Here is a 20464-nt window from a genome sequence, read left to right as displayed (position 1 = left end):
TGATCACAGGTCTGGTTTCAAGGGCCATTCATGTCACAAACAGTGTTTCATGTACAGAGGAAGGACAAAACATTGAAAGCATCTCATTAAGAAGGACTACCTCTGGAGGAGCTTAATCACAAACACTGTGGGTCACATAGGTTGAATGCCAAATAGTAGTATTTATAAGCTATAATAGAGATTCAACAATCAACACTTTAACATGCAAGTTTTCAGAGCAACACACAAAGAAGACAACTAACAGATATCCAAAGGGACCAAATTAGTGCTCAAATTACAGGTGGTTTGTTGGTGGTTTGTTCGTGCAACAGTAATAGATTCAGAATTTTACAATGTTAGTGAAGGGAAAGAGGTATTATATTACTATTATTATTATTCTTTCTTTCTTTTTTAATTTAACTTTTTTGTTATTTACATTTTTAAACAGGTAATTAAACTTCTTGTGGGGAAATAACCCATATCATACACACATTACTATTCAAAGCAAAGAGTATTTTTAAATATATTAATACATGTCTTGAGGGGATCATTACAGGACCAGTGTGTGACATTGAAAGTTTTTGTTTCCCTAGAATGAGCTACATAACAGGGTGGTCCTTTTCCACAGAGTCCACCATGTTTTTTGACAGTAGCTCAGAACTGACAAACCAAACGCTGGCTCTAGATAGGGCCAATTGTGTTTTTGCATTTTCTTATCACCGTAGTTCTCTTACAGGCTTGGCACATGGGGTAAGTTTCAGTTGGTTGCAATCTGAAGCCTCACCACTAGATGCCACTAAACTCTACAAACTAGTCCATAGCAACCTGTGGCTTTGCGTAATATGTCTACAGCCTGGCGCCTTCTCCTCTAGAGTCTGACAAACCTTAATAGCTGTATTGACAGCTAGTATAGAGTCCTCTTTGCCAGACAGGCAATAGATTCCAAACCTAAAAAAGGAACGGTCTCTGAGGAAAATACTGAATTTATTAGTGCGTAGACAGATTTCTTTTTTCTACTGCCAAAGCTGCAAAGTTGGAGTACCAAATAATTAAAAAATAATTAAACATATAATCCCCTGAAACCCGAGAAAATTGGCTTGATTAAAAGTTACAAGAAAATTACTTGAAAATTAACAAGAAAAGTTAAAAAAAAAAAAAAAAAAAGACAAGTACACAAGGAAAAGACCTGACAAAAGTGCTAACAAAATAATTATTTAAAATAATTTTCCAATAATTTCCCCACTCTCGTTTTAAAAACTAATTTTCGAGGTCATTGATTCATCATCTTTTACCAGTTTCTTGCTCTTTGCCTTTTGTTCACATTTTTGAAAGAAATCAAAGGGATTTGCTCAGGTTTCAAAGGTTCAAATACTTGTAAAAGGGTGTCTTATGAAGCACAGGAAAACTGATGTCGATCCAGGCTTCAAAAGGCTCATTTAGACCTTAGTCTAATTAGCAATGTTGATAGGCTAATTTAGACTTAATAGGCTATGTTACCTTCATTATTTGACCCAAATATGTTCTGTGGCTCCTCCTTTGTTTTGTCTTGTTTTGTTTTGTTTGTCTGTATAGAAAGGTTTCTTTTGATAGCAAAGGTTGCAGACCCATGCAGTAGTCAGTGGGGATGTGTTGCATTAGTAGCTTTCTGTTTTCCTTGAAGATATTGTTTCTTTTACCATTTCTTATTTGAATGCGTACATTAATAGGCCTACCACTATTTGAGTCACATCACACTCAAGAATCACCGTGGTCACAAGAGAGACAGGCTTTGTCTTTGATGACATTATGCGTCCTCTGTTCTTGTCTGACAGAAGACAAAACTCAAATGTTATTAATATAAATCCACTGTGGCTCGGCTTTTGGAAATGCCAACCTGTGGTTGGGGCCATCAATTTGAGGGGTTCAATGACATCTACTTTTATTTTTGCAAAAATATTGCATTCACTTGCTCTCCTTCAGATTCTGCCACAGAGCATGGAGATGATGGGAAATTCAGGTGTTCCAGGGTGCTTCAGCAGATTGAAGTGTAACAGCTTTACTTACTTATCTGTATTTAAGCAGTGAAATTATGCTAACTTCATCTATTACATTTTCATAAATAACAGAAACTTGAATATATAAGTTAGCGAAACTTTTCATTTGAGAACAATGGCCTACAACCGTGCTTTGACATTTTATTGGTACTGCAGTACTTCAAGCTAACGCTTCTGTCACAGGTAGTACTGGTAAAATATTTTGTTTGTTTTTAGGGTGTAGGGCAGGGATATTCAATCTTAGCCAGAGGCCATTAAACAAACATTAATAACAATGAATCACCTGGACCTCTGTTGAGGGTGCAGGGGGGCCTCCCCTGCATATTTAAGTTAAATTTTGGCAAGTTATTTACATTCAAAATACTAAAAATATGAATAAAAAAATCCAAGTGTGAATCATTTTATTTTTGTTGTGAATTAGAAAATGGTCAGCTGGCCACCTGGCACCCCATCAAGGACCACATTTGGCCCATGAGCTGTAAATTGAGTATCACTGGCGTAGGGGATTTAGCCTAGTTAATGCAGAGGCTTATGGTGCTACGAGCTACTAACAGGCCACAACATAAACTTGGCCCATTGGATACCACTCAATAAAAAAAATAGAATTATAATTCTAATCAGTTCATCTATGACTCAAAGTGGACGTTTGTGCCAAATTAAAAGAATTTTCTTTAGGGTATTCTTGAGATTTTGTGTTCACGAGAATGAGACTGATGCCAGATGACAGTGACCTTGGCTTTTGCCCTCCAAAATCTAATCACATCATTGTTGAGTCCAAGTGGATGTTTGAGTCACATTTGAAGACATTTTCTCCAGGGGGTTATTGGCATATCCCATCTACAGGAAAAAGATGGATGCAAGGTCACAGTGACCTTGACCTTTGACCACCAAAATATAATCACTTCATCAGAGTCCAAGTGAATGTTTGTGCCAAATTAAAAAAAAAAAATCCCTCAAGCTGTTCTAGAGAAATTGTGCTCACAAGAATGAGACAGATGAGGTCACAGTAACCTTTACCTCTAACCTCCAAAATCTAATCAGCTTATCGTCGTGTCCGAGCGGCTGTTGTGCCAAATTTGACGAAATTCTCTCTAGATGTACTTGAGATATCATGTTCATGAAAATGGGACAGATGGACGAACGGACGACGGACAACCCAAAAACATAACGCCTCCGGCTACGGCTACGGCTATTGCTGCCACATATAAAAATAAAACCAAGACAAAAAATTAGGAAGCCAACACCATCATAGTAGCAAGTTTGTTTAATTCACAGGATCAGGATTCACAGCACAACACACATTATACACATATCCCTTACAGCAAAAATATGCACTCAACACCTGCTGATGGAAAGTCAATCAATTCACAGCAGTCCTGGATACATAAAATAAAACTGGATGGATAGATGGATAGATGTGGGGAAGGAAAGCAGTGTTTTTTGTTTTTACATCTTGTTAAAGCTGTAGTGTAAGAGTGTGTAGTGTCCGACTGTAGCATACTGCTGGTGTGCATGTAGTGTTTCATCACTTGTGAACGCTGGTTGTGCACGTTTTCAGTGCTACACAAATGCTTTTCTGTCAGTTCAAATGATATTACATTTCATAGTCATGCTTATGCTAGTTACCATACATCTATGATCTATGCATAAACTACTTATTTTACGCTGTGCATTGTTGAGTATGATACCTGAGAGCTGGTGGTAATGTGTGAATAATCCACTCAGTCACTGACCAGCCAGTAATAGACTAAGGATGGAAACAGCTGTAAGAGGTACGTGTAAACAGTTATTCCCAAAGCATCCTTATTACCGATGACACAACAGAGACAAGGCAACAAAACAGCACAAACACAAATCGTACATTGCAGACCACTGCATACCTCATTTGAGTGACAAAGGCAAACCATGGCTCTGGTGATTGTGTGGGATACAGACCAATTAGTCCCTGAATCAAGACACTTCCCCTCATTCAATTTTCCATGGGGTTTGGTAGTGTGTACTAATTAAGACTCATAATAAACACAGCAAAAATTCAGTAAGAGATTCTCGAACAAAAAAAAAAAAAAAAAAAAAGGTGCAACATGTTTTAAAAAAAATCAGAACAAACAAGCGCACGTTCCAGTTTTTCCATGACATCATGTACCACAAAATCTGCAGCCACAACTTAGCTACCGGCTGCTTGATCATGAGGGACCATACGTAAACAAGCTGACACATGCACTTAAAGCTTTTAATGACATTCCCTCTATACCAGAGTCCATGCTACCAAAAGTTTAGTGCAGGAATGCCTCTGCTGAGCAACTGAAGAAAAAATGAAATAAATGAAAGCATAAACTGTCTCTATCTTTGGGTATACCAGATACATTCCCCAATGTATGTTTAAAGTATCCCTAATGCCTATGTATGTTTAAAAATGCATTCAGGCTGCAAGTCAGAGTTTGTCTGCTTAGTCGCTTCAATACTTCAATACTAAAATCACTTCTTTACTCAAAAGTAGTCCAATAAGAGTACATTTTAGAGCTCAAATACAGGGAACACACTTTAGGAAACACTTGAGGCTATTTACATATCTGTGGCGGTAACTGTCAGTCCGAATGGTTTTAAAAAGTCAAGCCGTTTCTTTCACTAAATATAAGAATAAAATTTAATAAGACTCTCAATCATACATGGAAACAGAGCTCTTGTAGCACTAGCTTGCACTTGTACCTTAGTTGGTTTTATCAATTATGTTCACTGAGTAAAACAGGTTCTTTGAATTAATCGCAAAAGTCTAAAGCTCATTTTATCACTGACTTGTCTTTACCCACTCTACTCTCTCAGTCAGACAAGTCTGAATCACAGCCTCAAAGTCTTCTCATTTCTCTGTTTTGTGCCTCCTCTCTCCTCCATCCTCCTGCCTCCTGCCTGCGACCTGGAAGTCAATCTCAGTGTGCTATCTTGAAGGATGTCTCAATTTCTAAATACATCTCGAGGAGAGAGGAAGCTTTCTGGAGGAGCTATGAGCTAGGACGCGGAGATGTATACCTTGCATAAGTCTTTTTGGCACCCATGATGCATAAAGGAGGTGTGACACACACAGCTGATGATGCAGCTGGCCGCACGTCATATTTAATTGTCGCTTTAAAGTGACGGCTCCAAAGCGGTGATGTCTCATCTCTTTAATGCCTGATGCCTCATTCCTTGTGTCTTTTCCTTGCCCCCTCCGCTCATCTCTCCGGTGGGAGGGATTAAGATGTGAGGAAAGGAGGCAAGAAAAGGATGTACAAACTGAGAAATGAGAGGAGGGGGTAGTGAATAACCTGAAGTCAATTATATACATTTTACAATCACATTAATTTTCGGATTTCCTTAAAGGCTCTTGGGCTAAAAAGATGTACCTCACAATTTTTCCTGCCAAAATAAAGTGTACAACTGACAGCAGCAACAAACAACAAAGGGGAACAAATGATAAATACAACCCATGGGAAGGTTCAAAATCATAAAAACAAATTAACACTATCTCCATTTACACGCCAGGTACCAAATAATGGACTGAATCCAACGTCAATCTGTGTGGATACTATTAGGTCAGGACAACGAGAATGCAGCAGTTAAAGTCAATAAATAAACTCAGTACCAGGATCATGGGGTGACAGAAATGAGGGAAGGAGCATGGAGGGAGAGGCAGGATGGATGGAGGACAGAAAGAACTGAAGAGGGGAAGAGGAGGGTGGACGGGCAGGTGCCTCACTCCGGAGCCCCGTTTGCCGTTTCTGTCATCCTCTCTTCATCGCCCTGTTTCTGATGCTGCAGTCTGGCATAAGTCACCGCATCTCCCCTGAGAAGGAAAGAAAAGGAAGACAGGAAGCGAGAGAGGGAGGGTAATAAAAAGTTATGACGAAGGAGAGGTGGGTAGAAACAAAGGCAAAGCGGGTAAGACAGGAAGGGATGACAATGTTAATTGCGAGGTTATTACACGGCTCACCTTGTCAGAAGTTAATTTGCATGAATAAAGGCACTCATTAGGGTTGTTAGACACATAAAATAAAAATCTTATTAACTGATTAGAATGTGGGATACTGCTTTTAATGGGAGTCTGTTTTAACGTAACCTTTTAGAGGAGTGTTTTTATGAGTGACACATAAAGAGATATGAGTAATTACAAAATGTCTGTATTGTACAGCTTTCATTCAAACAGATACTGATAATAAATTGTTACACAAAATAGCTGGCATTTTTCTGACGCTTCATAAGAGCTTATATTACGTTATTCCATGTGACTAGCTACAAAAAGACATCTTACTTTTTGCCTAAAGAGGCAAGGCCGTACAGAACTCCTGTAGCGAAGGCGATGGCATTTCCAAACAAGGTTGTAAAGGAGAAACTCAAGAATATGGGAAACAGAGCCATCCTGAAAATGAGACAAGAAGGGACAAAAACAAGTCAGTGAATCACATGAAAGCTACAGTTGTTTATAAAATGACTTTTGGTCATATTTGCTGAAGCCATCACTTTCTCTAACTTTCTCATTTTACAGCTAAACAGTACATTAAAATACGTTTCTGAAAACATTTAAGGCGAGAAACAGAATCTTGACTCATATCTGATCAGCGCTGCCGAGTTTGACAGTTTGACAGCAATTTACAAGCAGTGACTAACAGCTGTGTTAGAGACTTCTCAGCTCTGATTGGTTCTTTTTGTTCACGTGGGGTGGATTTTTGCAAATGCTATTAGAAGCATACGAAGAGGAGGAACCTGATTTTTTTCACAGAGCATCTGTCTCATGTAATACTGTGTAAACAAAGTGACAGTTTCAGCAAATAAGACGAGAAGTTATTGTTGTAAAAAGTTACCAACCACAGCTTGAAGTACACACTAGAGATAAAAGACCTACATTCCTAAAAGTTTATCCAACGGCTTATGCAATGATAATTAATAACCATCATAAATTCACATTCCAAAACTGGTATTTTTCATACAGTGACGTACATCCTCCCCTGACACAAACTGTATACAATGCATAGTTGTTCTCACCCACAGTAGAAGAAGGCTTTCTGCCAAGGTTTCAGTTTGTCTGCACGGGCTGCTACTGCATTGGCAAACTCTATGAACTGGCAACAGAATGGGACTTCACATAGGAACAGCACGAAGGCGTTCAACCTTGAGACAGGAGGGGAGGACACAAACACAGCGGTGAATTATCTTTTCCATTTCAAATACTGCACAACTCACGTCTGGAGAAATTTGAACACTGTAGAAAAGACCCATTATGCTGTCATTGTCATTATTCAAGGTTTTCAAATTGGGCTGGAGCACAAGTGCTCACGTGTTTACTGTCATAGAAACAGCAAGAAGGTTTGGACGGTGAGCTGGTTAGTGGAGGTTGGACTGCAACTAAGTGTTATTTTAATAATCGATTAATCTGCCAACTATTTTCCTGATGAATTGTTTTTCTGAAGGAAAAGAAATGTCTTCAAATGTCAAGTTTTGTCCAACTAACAGTCTCAAACCCAAGCACATTTACTTTACTCTCACATAAAAGAAAAGCAGCAAATCCTCACAATGAAGAGGCTGGAACCATTGAATAGTTGCCAGTTCTTCTAGAAAATTGACTTAAACAATAAATCAACTGTCAAATTGTTGCTGATTAATTTTCTGTTCATTGATTAACTGTTTCATCAGTAAGTGATATAAAACTGGCATGATGTCAGTTTGGCTGACAGTGTGGCCACAGCTGCATCTGGTATTCGGTCTTTTTTCTTAATCTGTGGAGATGTTGACAGTTGGTAGGGGACAGTGTTTGATTATGGCATTTTAATCCCTATTGTTACACAAAATGTTATTTCTGGAGAAACTGAAAAGGCTCCAGGGCTGCAACTAATAATAATCTTTTTCTAATTATCAATCAACATGCACTTATTTTATTGATTGATTGATTAGATTTTCTAAAAAATGTCAGAAAATAGTGACAAAAGTTAATGTCTGTTGCCTTCCCCAAAGACCAAGTTGAGTGTCCAAATGTCCTGTTTCCTCCAACACAACAGTCCAAAACCTTGAAATATTATAATTAGCATATGTGACACAGACCAGCCGCAAGTCCTTACATTTGAGGAACTTTAACAGTGCATTTGTTCTTGAAAAATCACTACTCAATCATCGATTGAGATGGTTTCTGGTTTCTTTGCTGTCAATCAACTCACTGTTTCATCAACTACTCATTTCAGCTCTAAAAGGCTCCTTTGATTCTGGTGTGATCTGGTGTAAAGAATACAAAAGGCTGACTGTCTTGATTTTACTTCTTATATATCAGTCTTTATTTCTAACATTAGCGCTCAGCTGTCAATGCAGCATCAAATTCTGAGCAAATCACTGCAGTCTTTGAATTTCTCCACACCTCTGTCATTTGAGCAGTAATTGTGGCGACATGGCTACATGAGACTACTGCTCACTATCAATGTAAGATAATACTGTATGTACAAACAGAGGAATGTAAATTAAAAGGTAATGTAAGTGGCTAATGCATGAGATACATATGACTGTAAATCTGCACAGCGAAACTCTGATAGATCATTTATATTTACACTAGTTTATATGTGACTTAAAGTAGATGTTGAGTAAAACTTGTCTACAACCAGCTCAAATCTGTATCTGTAACTGTGACAGTGACACCTGCAGACACCAAACAGCAGTGGAAACATTAAACTAGATTAAATGATTATCAAGCTGTTTAAAAAAACACTTTCACTGTGCATTGTAAAAGTGAAATGGACCAGTTTAAATAAACAATAAAATACAGCACTTTGCATAGTCTAAAGAAGTGGTTTTATAGCCTGTTTATTGTTTTTGCTCCTGTATACCAACAGCATATAAAAGTGCCTTGGCCTAAGAATGTGAACTGAGCTCATTTATGCGTGCTACATTTAAGTGAGCATAACAAGTGTTTAAGACTTACACCATCCATACTCCAGCTGCAATGTTTAACGGGTTCACAGTGACGCAGTTCCACACTCCTGAGATGGCGCAGGCTGCATGGTTTGGACAAGAGAAAAGCAAAGGCAAAAAAGCTGTTATTAATATAAGACATATGACAGATTCTAATATTATCAAGCCTGACCATTAGCTATTGGCAATTTTAAATGTGAAATATCCCAGAGTAGATTGTTGGATTACCAATGTGGTTGTTAAAAGAGATCCAGCTCAGTCACTTCGCTTTTTAAAGGTACAATAGTTACACTCTAAGTTTGTATTTATGTGCTCCAGATTAGAACTGCCTGTGCACTCTAAACAGCATAATAAAATCAGCAATGTGGAACGTATGGAGCATGTACAGTATGTGGATGAAAATGTGCCACGCATGAACACACAGAAATGTCCTTCAAGAGCAGCACATGACAACCTTTGGCTATATGCCCACAGCAATTTCAAAATGTCTAAAAAAACCCAAAAACGCTTAAATAAAAAATAAAATGAACCTAGCTCTCATATCTAGATGTAACAGCTATTATAAAGCATATTTGGGCTGAAAATTAATAACCCAGATCAAATTTGAAACCACTGTGTAAAAATCAAAGCAGGCTACATTTTTCATGCACAAGATTTCTTTCATAATAATCTGAGCATTTTCAATTGGGGCCTTTTTTTAAAAAAAAAAAATAAAAAAAAAAAAAATAATTACATCTTTTTATTTTTGCCGTGGCTATGATTTGTGTTCCGTCGTTCTGTCTGAACCCCCGACACACAGGTCCAGTGGGACCTACTTAAATCCAGTATCTGATTATCTACTGTCTACTGCAATATGAGATGAGCTTAACATACACAGCTTGAGGTGTGTTCAAAAGTCGTGCAAAAACTGTGAAATATTCATGTTAACATTCTACATGTAGGAATTAATGGAAGCCTCTGACATAATGTGTGATACAACATCACGCACTGTTCAAGTGTGTCAGCTAAAGCAATGCCCACAGCAGCGGTAAATCAACCTATCATGCCACTCAATGTATAAAAGTATTCACACTGACATAAAGCAATTAACTGTACAACACGTGAGATTTATCTGCTGTAGCGCCTTTATGGCTTATTTTAAATGTATGACAGACAAAAGACAATTACGTCAGCTTTGAGGGTACACTTTTTCCCTATCAATTAATCTGGCAATTATTTTCTCAATTAACTGTTTAGACAGTAAAATATCAGCAAATAGTGACCAACACAATTTCCCAGAGACTTAGGTAAAATCTTTACATGGTCTGTTTTCTCCAACCAGAAGTCCAAACACTTTTGAAAAATTATTCACGTCATTATTGTTGAAGGAATCGTAGGTATCATGGAAACGTGCAAATATTCATGCCACTTGGAACCAGAATAGACTAGAGGCTGAAATTTGTGTGCATTTGGATCTTTTGTGCAAAAAAAGGAAAAAATTATCAAAATAGCAGATTAATTCAATGTCGATCCAAAAGCTGCATCTCTAGAACAAAGCAGTTATTGATGCTGTTTGTTACACCTGTGCTATTCCTGCTTGAACAAGCCAAAATGTGAGAAAGACCAATTAACACATGAGGTGAAGGCCTATTTCTTTCACAAGTGAGAAGAAAAGATGTCAAAAAGCACCATTAACATTTCTCTCTTTCATCTCACAATAAGTCACAAATACCTTTTAATTTACCAATGTGTATTATTTCTAATTAATAATTCTGTGTTATGTCTGAATGGCACACACTGTTTGATACTCAACCAAATGCTAAAACACTGTTTGTTAAACCTTCTGAGTGCCAGTTAATACACCAAAACCAAGTATGATCTTTTGCATTTGAGACTGAAGACTGTACAGCAGTTTCAGACTGAAACTCCTCAGTGAGAAGACAGGGTAAATATCTAATGTCTGTGTGAGCTCTCAGGCCAGACAAGCCCACACTGCCACAAACAGTGGAAAAGCTATGTAGCATATCCTGCTCCTTTAGACCATCCAGCCTCCTTAATAATACAAAGCCCATTGAATATGCAGTGCCCCAGGTGGTTAATGTGATACAGGCACTGGGACTCTGGTGTCACTGTGAAGGAGAGAAGGATAGAGAGAGGGAGAGACAGGAGGGCTGCAATGCTGCTGGAAAACTGCAAAGCCAGCAGTAAACCCACTTCTTTCTCCCACTGAACTCCTGAGCCAAAGGGTAACTGTACCTCCTGTGGACTATGGGTGTTCATATGACACAGTTTTAATCTAGGAATAACAGGCTGTTATGGAATGAGCAAGCTATGCAAACAGGCGGTGCAGTGCCTGCTGCAATGAGAGGACAATGGGCTGGGGCAAAGCTTTTGTCTGGCGTGGCTGAGCAGCTGAAGTGAGGTTTATACACAGTCAAAAACATGATTTTTTTAAAAATAGTAATCTGATGCCATTTCTGTCCTGTATCACCTCTAACCCTCATATTAATGCGGGTAATGCAGAGGAGTACACACAAACTGCATGAAAGTGTGCTCACAAGATAATAAAGTCACTTCACTGTTATAGAAAATTGCACAAAGTTATATGATTGTATACTGGCACACAGCACACTCCGCTGTTTTTACTGTACATGTAGGTAGCGGCTTATCATTGATTTACTCATCAAGTGACAAAAGAAAGACTTTAACAACTACTTACATATTCCTCCCAAGACTCCAGCTATTTTGCAGAGCCATCGGTACCACCATGTCATGCCATCATCCTCCGGAGTGGCTTTAGTAGACGCTGCAGTCTCCGCCTCGGTGCTCATTGTGTTTTCCTTGCTGTATTAGCTAAAGCTACCCAAATCCAGTATTTACAGATGTCGAGCCTGATACGACTCAACAATAGCTAAGTTAACTTAGCTAACGCTGGCCTCAACAAACTAACTGCTAACCTGCTTCCGTGCTTCTGACCACACAGCGGTCCCTGTCAGTGATATGTGATGTAATTTAAACTTTTAAGCAATTTATATCTTGTCTTTCCTTTGTCTGTTGTTGTTGGAGCCAGCTCGGCTGATGTTACCAACAGCTCCCCCCGTCTGTTAGCACCAGCTAACCGGCTAGCTGATGCTAAAGAGCACCGCCACCCAGCTGCTGCTGTGAGTGGATATCACCGCTGCATCCGTCCTAAACCCTCTGGTAACCTTATAATTGAACAAAAAGTATTTCCTTTACAGTTTTTTACGACTCTACACTATCCAGTCGTGGGTTTGGTCCAAGTCGCTGCTCCGTTGTTCTCCTCCGTGGCTGCCCCAGCCGATGTCAGCGGTGCATTGTGGGAGGGATTTGAAGTGCGTCATGGTTTGTTTACATGTGTTCTTATCAGCAGATTTTGGGGTTGTAATGAATATATTTTACTACACACTTGTGGTTATCACAGGATACAGATGAAAAGCTTGGGAGCAGCAGTTTCTGAGATTTTAATATCTGAATATGGATGGAAATGATAACGTGACAGGTGTTTGTGCTTTACATTAAGTTTGAGTCACAGAGAAGTATGGCAGCATAATGCATTCACTTGAGAAAAAACCCTGTTTTTCTGAATTAATGAGAATATATCTAAGTATTATTTTAAATGTTTTCATAAGAAAAACAAACTGCTCTTGTTTCTTTTTATTAATGGCAGTCTGGGTTAATCAATCATGTTCAAAGTCTCCTTTTAGTACAGAACCCACTCTGTGTCTCCCTGGAAGAAAAATAACAAAAACGGGAACTGTGTTTCAAATAACTCTGGAATATATTTTTCTTGAAACCGCTGAACGGCCAGTATGAACAGGAGGTGTGACTACAGCTTGCAAAACATACTGCAATTAACATAAACATACCTGGCTGCTGTTTTAAGACAGACTTGAATAATTTTGAACCTATCCTTTAAACATGGAAACACAACCCTGACTTCACCAGCATCCCCACACAACAAAAGTAAGAAAAATAATCTTATTTCATTATTAAACATCCCATATAACCTTTAATCACTCATTCACACTTACATACAACACTTTCTCCCCAAATCCCTCATTGCACAGCTTTCTGTTAAAGTGTTTGTTGCACAAACATGAACTGTGACCTCAAATTTTAAATAGGGATGACAAAAAAGGGACAAAAGTCCACTCTGCAGAGGGGTGACTCTGTGTTCACGGAGAGGTAGATAAAAGTAATCGTGACAAAGTCTACTCTAGCCAGAGTTAGTGTTTTTTGTCGGTTTGCATACAGCCTCATGTTAGACCCTTAACAGCAGGCTTTGCACACGACTTCTCTCACTCTGACAGCAGAGTGGACTGCAGTGGCTTCAGAGTCCTTCGGCTGGTCCTCCTCCCCTCCATTATTGGAAATGGTTTCCTCTTCCCTGTGGGTGTGTAGCAGAGCATGCTATCGAGGGTCTGCTGGGTCACCTGATCGGCTTGCTCGAGATCACTCACTATCTGCTCCACTTTCATCATGTGCGGCCCGTCCTCGCTCCGCAAGAGCAGCAAATCCACCTGAAACACGTCACAAGAGGCCACTGAACTACCAAGCAATTTTTCAGGGATTTATACATCTCCATAGCTTGTATTAACTTTTGTGAGAAGTACTCCTCACAGATATTCTCATCAACAATCCCAGTAAATCATACTTTGTTCAAAAGTTTAATTACTGCATCCTCAGCTATCCTGCCTCAGCTTTTAAGTATAAGTAGTATCTGTGTTACTGAGCAAACAGACAAATGTTTGACTTACCACCTCCTGAGAAAATTCAGGCTTCCTCACAAAAGAAGGGCTTTTAGGTCCAGTGGCTGCAGACAGGAAGGAAATGGCATCTGTCACCGCTCCTGACATTATTAGCAATAAAACCTATATCACAGTAAAAAGAATATATTAATTGTTTAACAACAACAACAACAACAGCAAGAAGTAATACACACTACAGTTACATGATGAGCACTTACCTTTATATTTTGGCATAATCTGCTGTCAGAGCTCATAATTTGTGAATACAATGACTGTGCCTTTTCTACATCATTCTGGAACAAAAAAGGAAGATAAAACAGATTATTGATTACATATTATAATATTCTCTACATCTTTCTGCATGAATGAAAGAAATAGAAGAAGTTATAACTTACCAGTCGAAGTGCTAATGCTACAGCAAAGCAGTAAGCATGTCTGGGGATGAAGTGCCCTTTGGCCTGTTCCTCCTCTATCAGAGCAGTGCAGATCCTGTAGGACTCAGCCGTGTTCTGATGACAAAGACAGAATAATAACTGACTGCAAAGACTTTTTACATCCTAAAACAATTATAATCCTTGGGACTGTAATGTTGAAATAGACTTTACTTTTTAAAGGTCCAGTGTGTAGGATTTATGAGGATATATTGGCAGAAATGGAAACAAATATGATAAGTATGTTTTATTTAGTGTATAATCACCTGAAATAAGAACTGTGTTTTTGTTAGAATAAGCCATTTACATCTACATAGGGAGCAGATCCATGTTGCACTGCCATGTTTCTACAGTGGCCCAGAATGGACAAACCAAACACTGGGTCTAGATAGGGACATGTGTGTTTTCGTGTTGACCACCATAGTTAGTGGCCTCTTTGCGACGTAAGTGTCAGAATAACACTTTTTTTTTTTTTTAAAGTTCAAGTGCTTTTTCCAGGTTAAATCACCAGGTCAGCTTGTTTTGGAGAGAAGCAGACCTCTAATAATTAGGCTCCTGCTAAAAACCTCTTGAACATCTGGATCTTCAATCACAAAATGAAAAAGATGTGCACACATACATTAGCAGGTGCTGGGCTAATGGGATCAGAGAAACACTGATTTGAAACATTAAACTGCTTTGATCAGTGGTAGAGGTTTTAATCCCATGATCTGTTTGTTTTGGAGTGACACCTCTGCAGATGATTCGGCTCCTGGTAAAAACCTCCTGAACAATGAACACTGGGGGAATTCTAACCTGGAGAAGTCTCAGCTGGTTGCAATCTGCAATCCTCACCACTAGATGCCACTAATCCCTCTAAATCTCACACACTGTTCCTTCAGAGATAAACCCATTAAAATGTTACCAGCTTATAGCAGGTGCCAGACGCCAGTGTCACTGTGTCTTTGTTGAATGGCACGCCTTGATTCCTCATGGTTCTTAGTACCTCCAGGGCATCTGCAATAGTCAAAGTTTGGAATGTTTGACACACGTGATAATAATTTCACAGGAGAAAAAACACTGGAAGGTTAACCTGTCACTCACGTTCATAAGAGCCTTTAGTGAATAACATGTCTATGCCGATGTTAAAGGAAGTTGCATCGTGGAAAAATCCCCTCATACTCTGATCAGACATGGGAGAGAAAATGTTACCAGTCTGAAACAGCTCTTAGAAAAGTATCAATCCTGTTGTTTTTCTCCCTAATAGCACTTTTCCAATAATCGAGTTTTACCTTATCTGTAAGTGTAGAGGCAGCTAAGTCGTCCAGATCCAGTTCATAACACAGTCTCATGAACAGAGGACCAAACTTGAAATCTCCATACAACAAGTTACGGTTCTCTGCATGATACCTAGTGAGTGCAAATTAAAGGATCATAACATAAATGAGATACTTGTTACATGAAAATAGCCATACTGAAGACATGTGTTTTTGCTTTAAGAAGTGGGGAGAATCTAATTTCCTTCATTCCAATGTTTGTGAAACACATTGCAGATAAACAGCAGCGGATGAGTTGACATTTGTTGTGTTGAAAATGAAAACTTTGTGTGTAAAATAACACTAAATAAAGGATGTACTATACCTAGAAATGGCATCTCTGGCAATCACCATGTCATCTGCAGAGTGGCACAAGTGAAGGAGAAGCTTCAGCTCATCTCTCAGTATCAGTTCATTCCTCTGTAGCTTCTGACTGAATTCCGCGATATAATTTCCTGTAAAAATTCAATGTAAAAATATGAGTTCTTGCTGCACGTATCATAACACATAACAAAAACTGCAGCTTTAGAGCCAGCAACAAAAACTACTTCACCTTTCATTCCAACGGCACGGTGAGCCACAGCCAGCTTCCTTTGTTGAAAGTCTCGTAGTTTGATGACATCCTCTGACAATAGATGTCTCTTAGCTGCAGAGAAGACAGTGGCCAATAACTATAAAAATGCAGTGGTGTTGTGTAGTAAAACTAGACTCCATTTCAAGGAAAAAAGTGCTCCCTTGAGAAGCCATCATATCATAATTTAGCAGAGGTGTGTGCTTGAGTTGCAAAACTTGTTCTTGAGTCAGACTTTAGTGACAATTCTGATATCTTTAGACTTGACTTAACAAAATCAAGAGAAGACATGCAACTCGACTTGGACTTTAACACCAATGACTCATGATTTCACTTGGACTTGAGAATTATTCAAAAACTGTGCCACTGATCAGTTGATTTCCCTTCATCTCTTGAATCTAGTGACATGCACGTTAATGTTTACATTTCATTGAGACGTAAAACAAAGCATGCCACAACATAATATGTCTTTTAAGAAAGAACAGTCTCACACATTCACGAGGAGAGAGTTATACATTTTTTTAATATGAGATCTGATAGATGTAACAACACAAAAACATACGTATTGTATTCTGTTGTGGTTAATAGTGCTATTAACCATGCTATGAAAGTGCAATGTCAGCCCTACTTGTTTTATAATTAAGTTCAATAGCACTTGTAAAGTTAATATATTATTACTCTGCATAGCATTGTATTTTGTGAGGAGTCTGACTTATTTAGGACTCGAAGGTCAAAGTTTAGGACTTGGGACTTGACTCGAGACTTGTCAGTCTTGATATGGGGCTTGAGTGCAAAGACTTGAGACTTACTTGTGACTTGCAAAGCAATTACTTGGTCCAGCCTCAGCTATTCAGGCCAGCTGGATAGCTAATAGTTACAATGCCATATGCCTTATTTTAGTTTTTATAAAGCCAACATACAAATGCAGCACACCCTGCAAGTAAAACCTTCGGGTAACCGAGTTTTGGTGGATTTTTATGAGCTGTTAAAGCCATTTACACTCAGTTACTGTAGTTAGTTGTGTACACATGTGGATTATTGACAAGTTGCTAATGTAGCTTCTGTCTGTTAAACCAGACAGTTTCATCAGCCATTTGAGTATCAGACAGGAAACATATTGCCGGGGTTTCTTTGTCTTACCTCCTAAGCAGCCTTCAGTCCAGCCTGACTGTAAAACACCACAAAACAGTCCTTTAGAGGGCTCAAGTACCAACGACCGACAACATCTACCTACCCTGGCCAGCGCCATATTGCCCACTGACTGTACCATTGAAGTGAAAACAAAGGGGTGCTACTGGAGATGTTATAGAATTTAAAAACGCCGACTACTGCCCGAGTAGGAGAAAATATTTTTTTTTTAAAATCTACTAGTAATCGATGAATATTTTAATTCGAGTAAGACAGCGTGTGTGGCTATTTGTTTTAAATGTTTTATAGTACGCAGTACACAATTGGTATCTTCCAACATGGCAGCGACCGTAATCCGACGCAGGAGTAAAGTGCGTTTTAATTTTACATCATTAGTATTGTCGTCATTTATTTCTTCTCTATGACATGAAGCTTTTATCAGTTTTTGCTGCATGTTTGAACGGGATGAGCATTTTATCAGCAAAAAAGCGTTAATCTCTATTCCTACAGGTGGTGCTGTTGCACTGCACTTTAAACATGTCTCATGAGCTTGCTGCTGTGAGGCAGTTTTGGACACAGTAATGCAGCCAATAATATGTATTATAATAATGTGTAATAAATGTGCGAGACACAGAAACACATGCAGATACTTGCACGTTTGGTCTTTAAGTAATATTGGTTTCCATTACCATACATTTATAAACAATACATAATGTATTCATGTCACACTGTTCATACTGTCCATATCTTTGCATAGTAATATTTACCCCCTACTTTATTATAATAAGTTATTTATTATCTGTATTACCACTGCACAGATGCACATTACTCTGCACTCCTGCTTTTTGCACTTCTGGTAAGATGCTGTATGAAGCCCATTGCTGTGGAAGTGCATTAATGCCACTGTGATTATAAGAACTTTCTCAAAATAATGATTTATCTCAAAATAACTGTCACATTTAACAGTTCAAAAGAGCACTCACCACGCAGGCAGGTTTTAGGAGCACAAGGCAAGCTTTAAAAAAATAAATCTGACTGCAAAAGACTGAAAGGCAACAAAACTTATGGAGCATGCTGAAGTAGACTCAATATTTTGAGATACCAACTGATTTTGAGGAAGTTTCTCATTTACATTACTTACAGGATTTTTTTTTTTTTTTTACATCACACTGGCAGAAATTGGCTTCCACAGTGGCTAAACTGCATTTAATTTTCTCAGTACTCACAGGCTACTCTGGACAATTAAAGTAGGCTACATTTGAATCTAATCAAATAAAAAAGGAATTCTGAATGTTTTCATTGAGAATGAGTAGACCTCCACATCTTCCAGGCACACCTCTGATGTCCATTGCTTTTGTCTCTTTTGGTTGGAAGTAAACACTTTTGTTCAAATTAATACTTACTACTCTGTTTAAGATTGTCTGTATTTGTGTTGTGTTGAATTTCTGCTCCAATTGCAAATACTCCCTTGAAGTGTTGCAACAGGGAAGACACTCTATATTGTAATTATGCCATTATTAACCCTAAATCAATTAATCTGACATTTATTTTCAAATGAAAATACTTTTTCAGGCCTTGACATGCAACCATCAACATTAGAGTGCTGAAGCAGGCCTATACAGCGGAAGATTCATGTATACACTGTGCCTAAGTAAGTTATGTACACACCGTACAGTATGTGCCTCTGTGAAATGCTTTCTCTTGTTCTGAAATTGGCAAAACTGCATGAAAACACTATACACTACGCTCCTTGGATAATTAACAAGCCTCATATCAGAGCTTCAAATGCTATATGCAAAACATGTGCTGTAAAGAATGTTACTCTTTGAATAGTCACACTCTCTCCTCTATGCCTTGATGTAAATTCTTTATGTGACACTGTGATCTACTACACTGCTGTTTTGGACAGGTCTCAGGACAGGTCAGATGAGTGTCTCATGATGTGTCACAAGAGATTCTCGAGTTAAATAAAGGCTAAACGCATTAAAAGAAACTATAAAAATGTGCCTTTTTAAAAATAGATCTGAATATGGTTACAAATACCGTAGCTGTGGTTTGCCAAAATCGGATTACCCTTTGAGCTTGTTTTCACAATGATTATTTTTGGTTCAAATGTTATGTTGTAAAACATGTAAGATACAAGTAGGTCTCTCATTTCATTTAAAGTGATTTACATTCACCTCTACTCTCACTTCAGGCCTCGATGAACACTAAACCCTGCCACCAGTTGGTGTACCCATTGACCTGCGCTGCATTACATAACCAAGGACTTAAGTCCTCACGCAGGAGCTCTGCTGCATTTTCTTTGTGATGGCCATACTGTGGAAATTAAACTCTATATTGAAATATAAGATTCAATTTCCAGATTTAAATTTAATCCCAGAATCTAATGCTCTTTCTCGTGTTTCTTCATACAGGATATAAGATGTGGTTTTCCACCGCAGGCGGTAGACAGACTTCTGTGAAAACATAATTGCTAAACCCACAGCCATTTGGAGAAGTGAGTTTGGAGAAGGTTCATTACAATGATTAAAGCGCTTCTTTAAGTAACTCCTAAGATGGACTATCTCGCACAGAGGAAATAGGGCTGGGACAGGGTGTTCCCCACTGTTGCCTTGGCAACAACATCTCAGCCCATCCAGCTGAGATTGCTTGCTCAGCCAATCAGACGCGGGGCCTTGGATAATTTATAGTATCCTGCAAGGTGTATGCGTCTCTGCGGGTTTCTCTCTCTGTGCATATGCATGTGTTTGCATGAATTTAAAAACAGGTTATCCGACATACAGCTCATCTAAAGCTACAGGTTGAAGGTTTAGGGTGGTGGCAGTCCCTGTTGAGTTGCTCAAATAATGCAATAATCAACAGGGAAACATCACACTGTTTGCAGGGGAGGTCTATTTTAGCACTCAGGCTTTGATTTCCCAAACAGCCAGGTTCTGCTGACTGATGCATCTACTTTGATTTATCCCTGTGTGCACTTCCCTTTGGTTTTGGAAAGTGCCTGGGGTGTCCCATCATCATTAATAAATGTCCCTGCTGAAACAGTTTTGGCACAGAAAAAAAAAGAAAAACAGCTGGTACCAATTATTGTGTCAGACTGTGTGCTACTGTTCTAAAGTCGCTGTCCTTGAAAGACAATTAAGTAGGTTAGCTTCCATCTATAGCCAGCCTTGACTGATTTTGTACATAAACACCTATGGCTACGTGCTAGGTTTGTATAAACAGTGGGGATGCTCTCTCAATTACATAACTTGTTTTGTTATACTATATGGAAGGAAATATACAAGCTTTCCACTTACTGGTGTGTAGTATATTAGCTCAAAGGGTAACACTTTACAATAAGGTACACAAAATTAGA

At 38.6% G+C, this 20464-nt stretch overlaps 2 protein-coding genes across 2 annotated transcripts; both read right to left on the bottom strand.

Annotated features, from left to right (window-relative positions):
• Window positions 1-3261: 3261 nt before the first annotated feature.
• cacfd1 (calcium channel flower domain containing 1) lies at window positions 3262-12265 on the bottom strand. Its single transcript, XM_050053404.1, has 5 exons — window positions 11632-12265; window positions 8944-9016; window positions 7026-7151; window positions 6295-6402; window positions 3262-5829 (listed from the first exon to the last, which is right to left on the bottom strand). The coding sequence occupies exons 1-5, from the start codon at window positions 11741-11743 to the stop codon at window positions 5739-5741; spliced, it is 510 nt and encodes a 169-aa protein (XP_049909361.1). The 5' UTR covers window positions 11744-12265; the 3' UTR covers window positions 3262-5738.
• Window positions 12266-12370: 105 nt separating this feature from the next.
• Window positions 12371-17248, bottom strand: ptcd2 (pentatricopeptide repeat domain 2). The gene is made up of 10 exons (XM_050053401.1): window positions 17119-17248; window positions 15961-16053; window positions 15733-15862; window positions 15384-15501; window positions 15196-15274; window positions 15017-15108; window positions 14077-14190; window positions 13900-13974; window positions 13691-13804; window positions 12371-13453 (listed from the first exon to the last, which is right to left on the bottom strand). The coding sequence occupies exons 1-10, from the start codon at window positions 17246-17248 to the stop codon at window positions 13232-13234; spliced, it is 1167 nt and encodes a 388-aa protein (XP_049909358.1). The 3' UTR covers window positions 12371-13231.
• Between the last annotated feature and the right edge of the window lie 3216 nt (window positions 17249-20464).

The sequence above is a fragment of the Epinephelus moara genome, chromosome 9 (assembly GCF_006386435.1).
Source record: "Epinephelus moara isolate mb chromosome 9, YSFRI_EMoa_1.0, whole genome shotgun sequence".
NCBI classification, from domain to species: Eukaryota; Metazoa; Chordata; class Actinopteri; order Perciformes; family Serranidae; genus Epinephelus; species Epinephelus moara.
The sequence above is the reverse complement of the archived record's forward strand: the minus strand, read 5'-3'. Positions and strand labels throughout refer to the sequence as shown.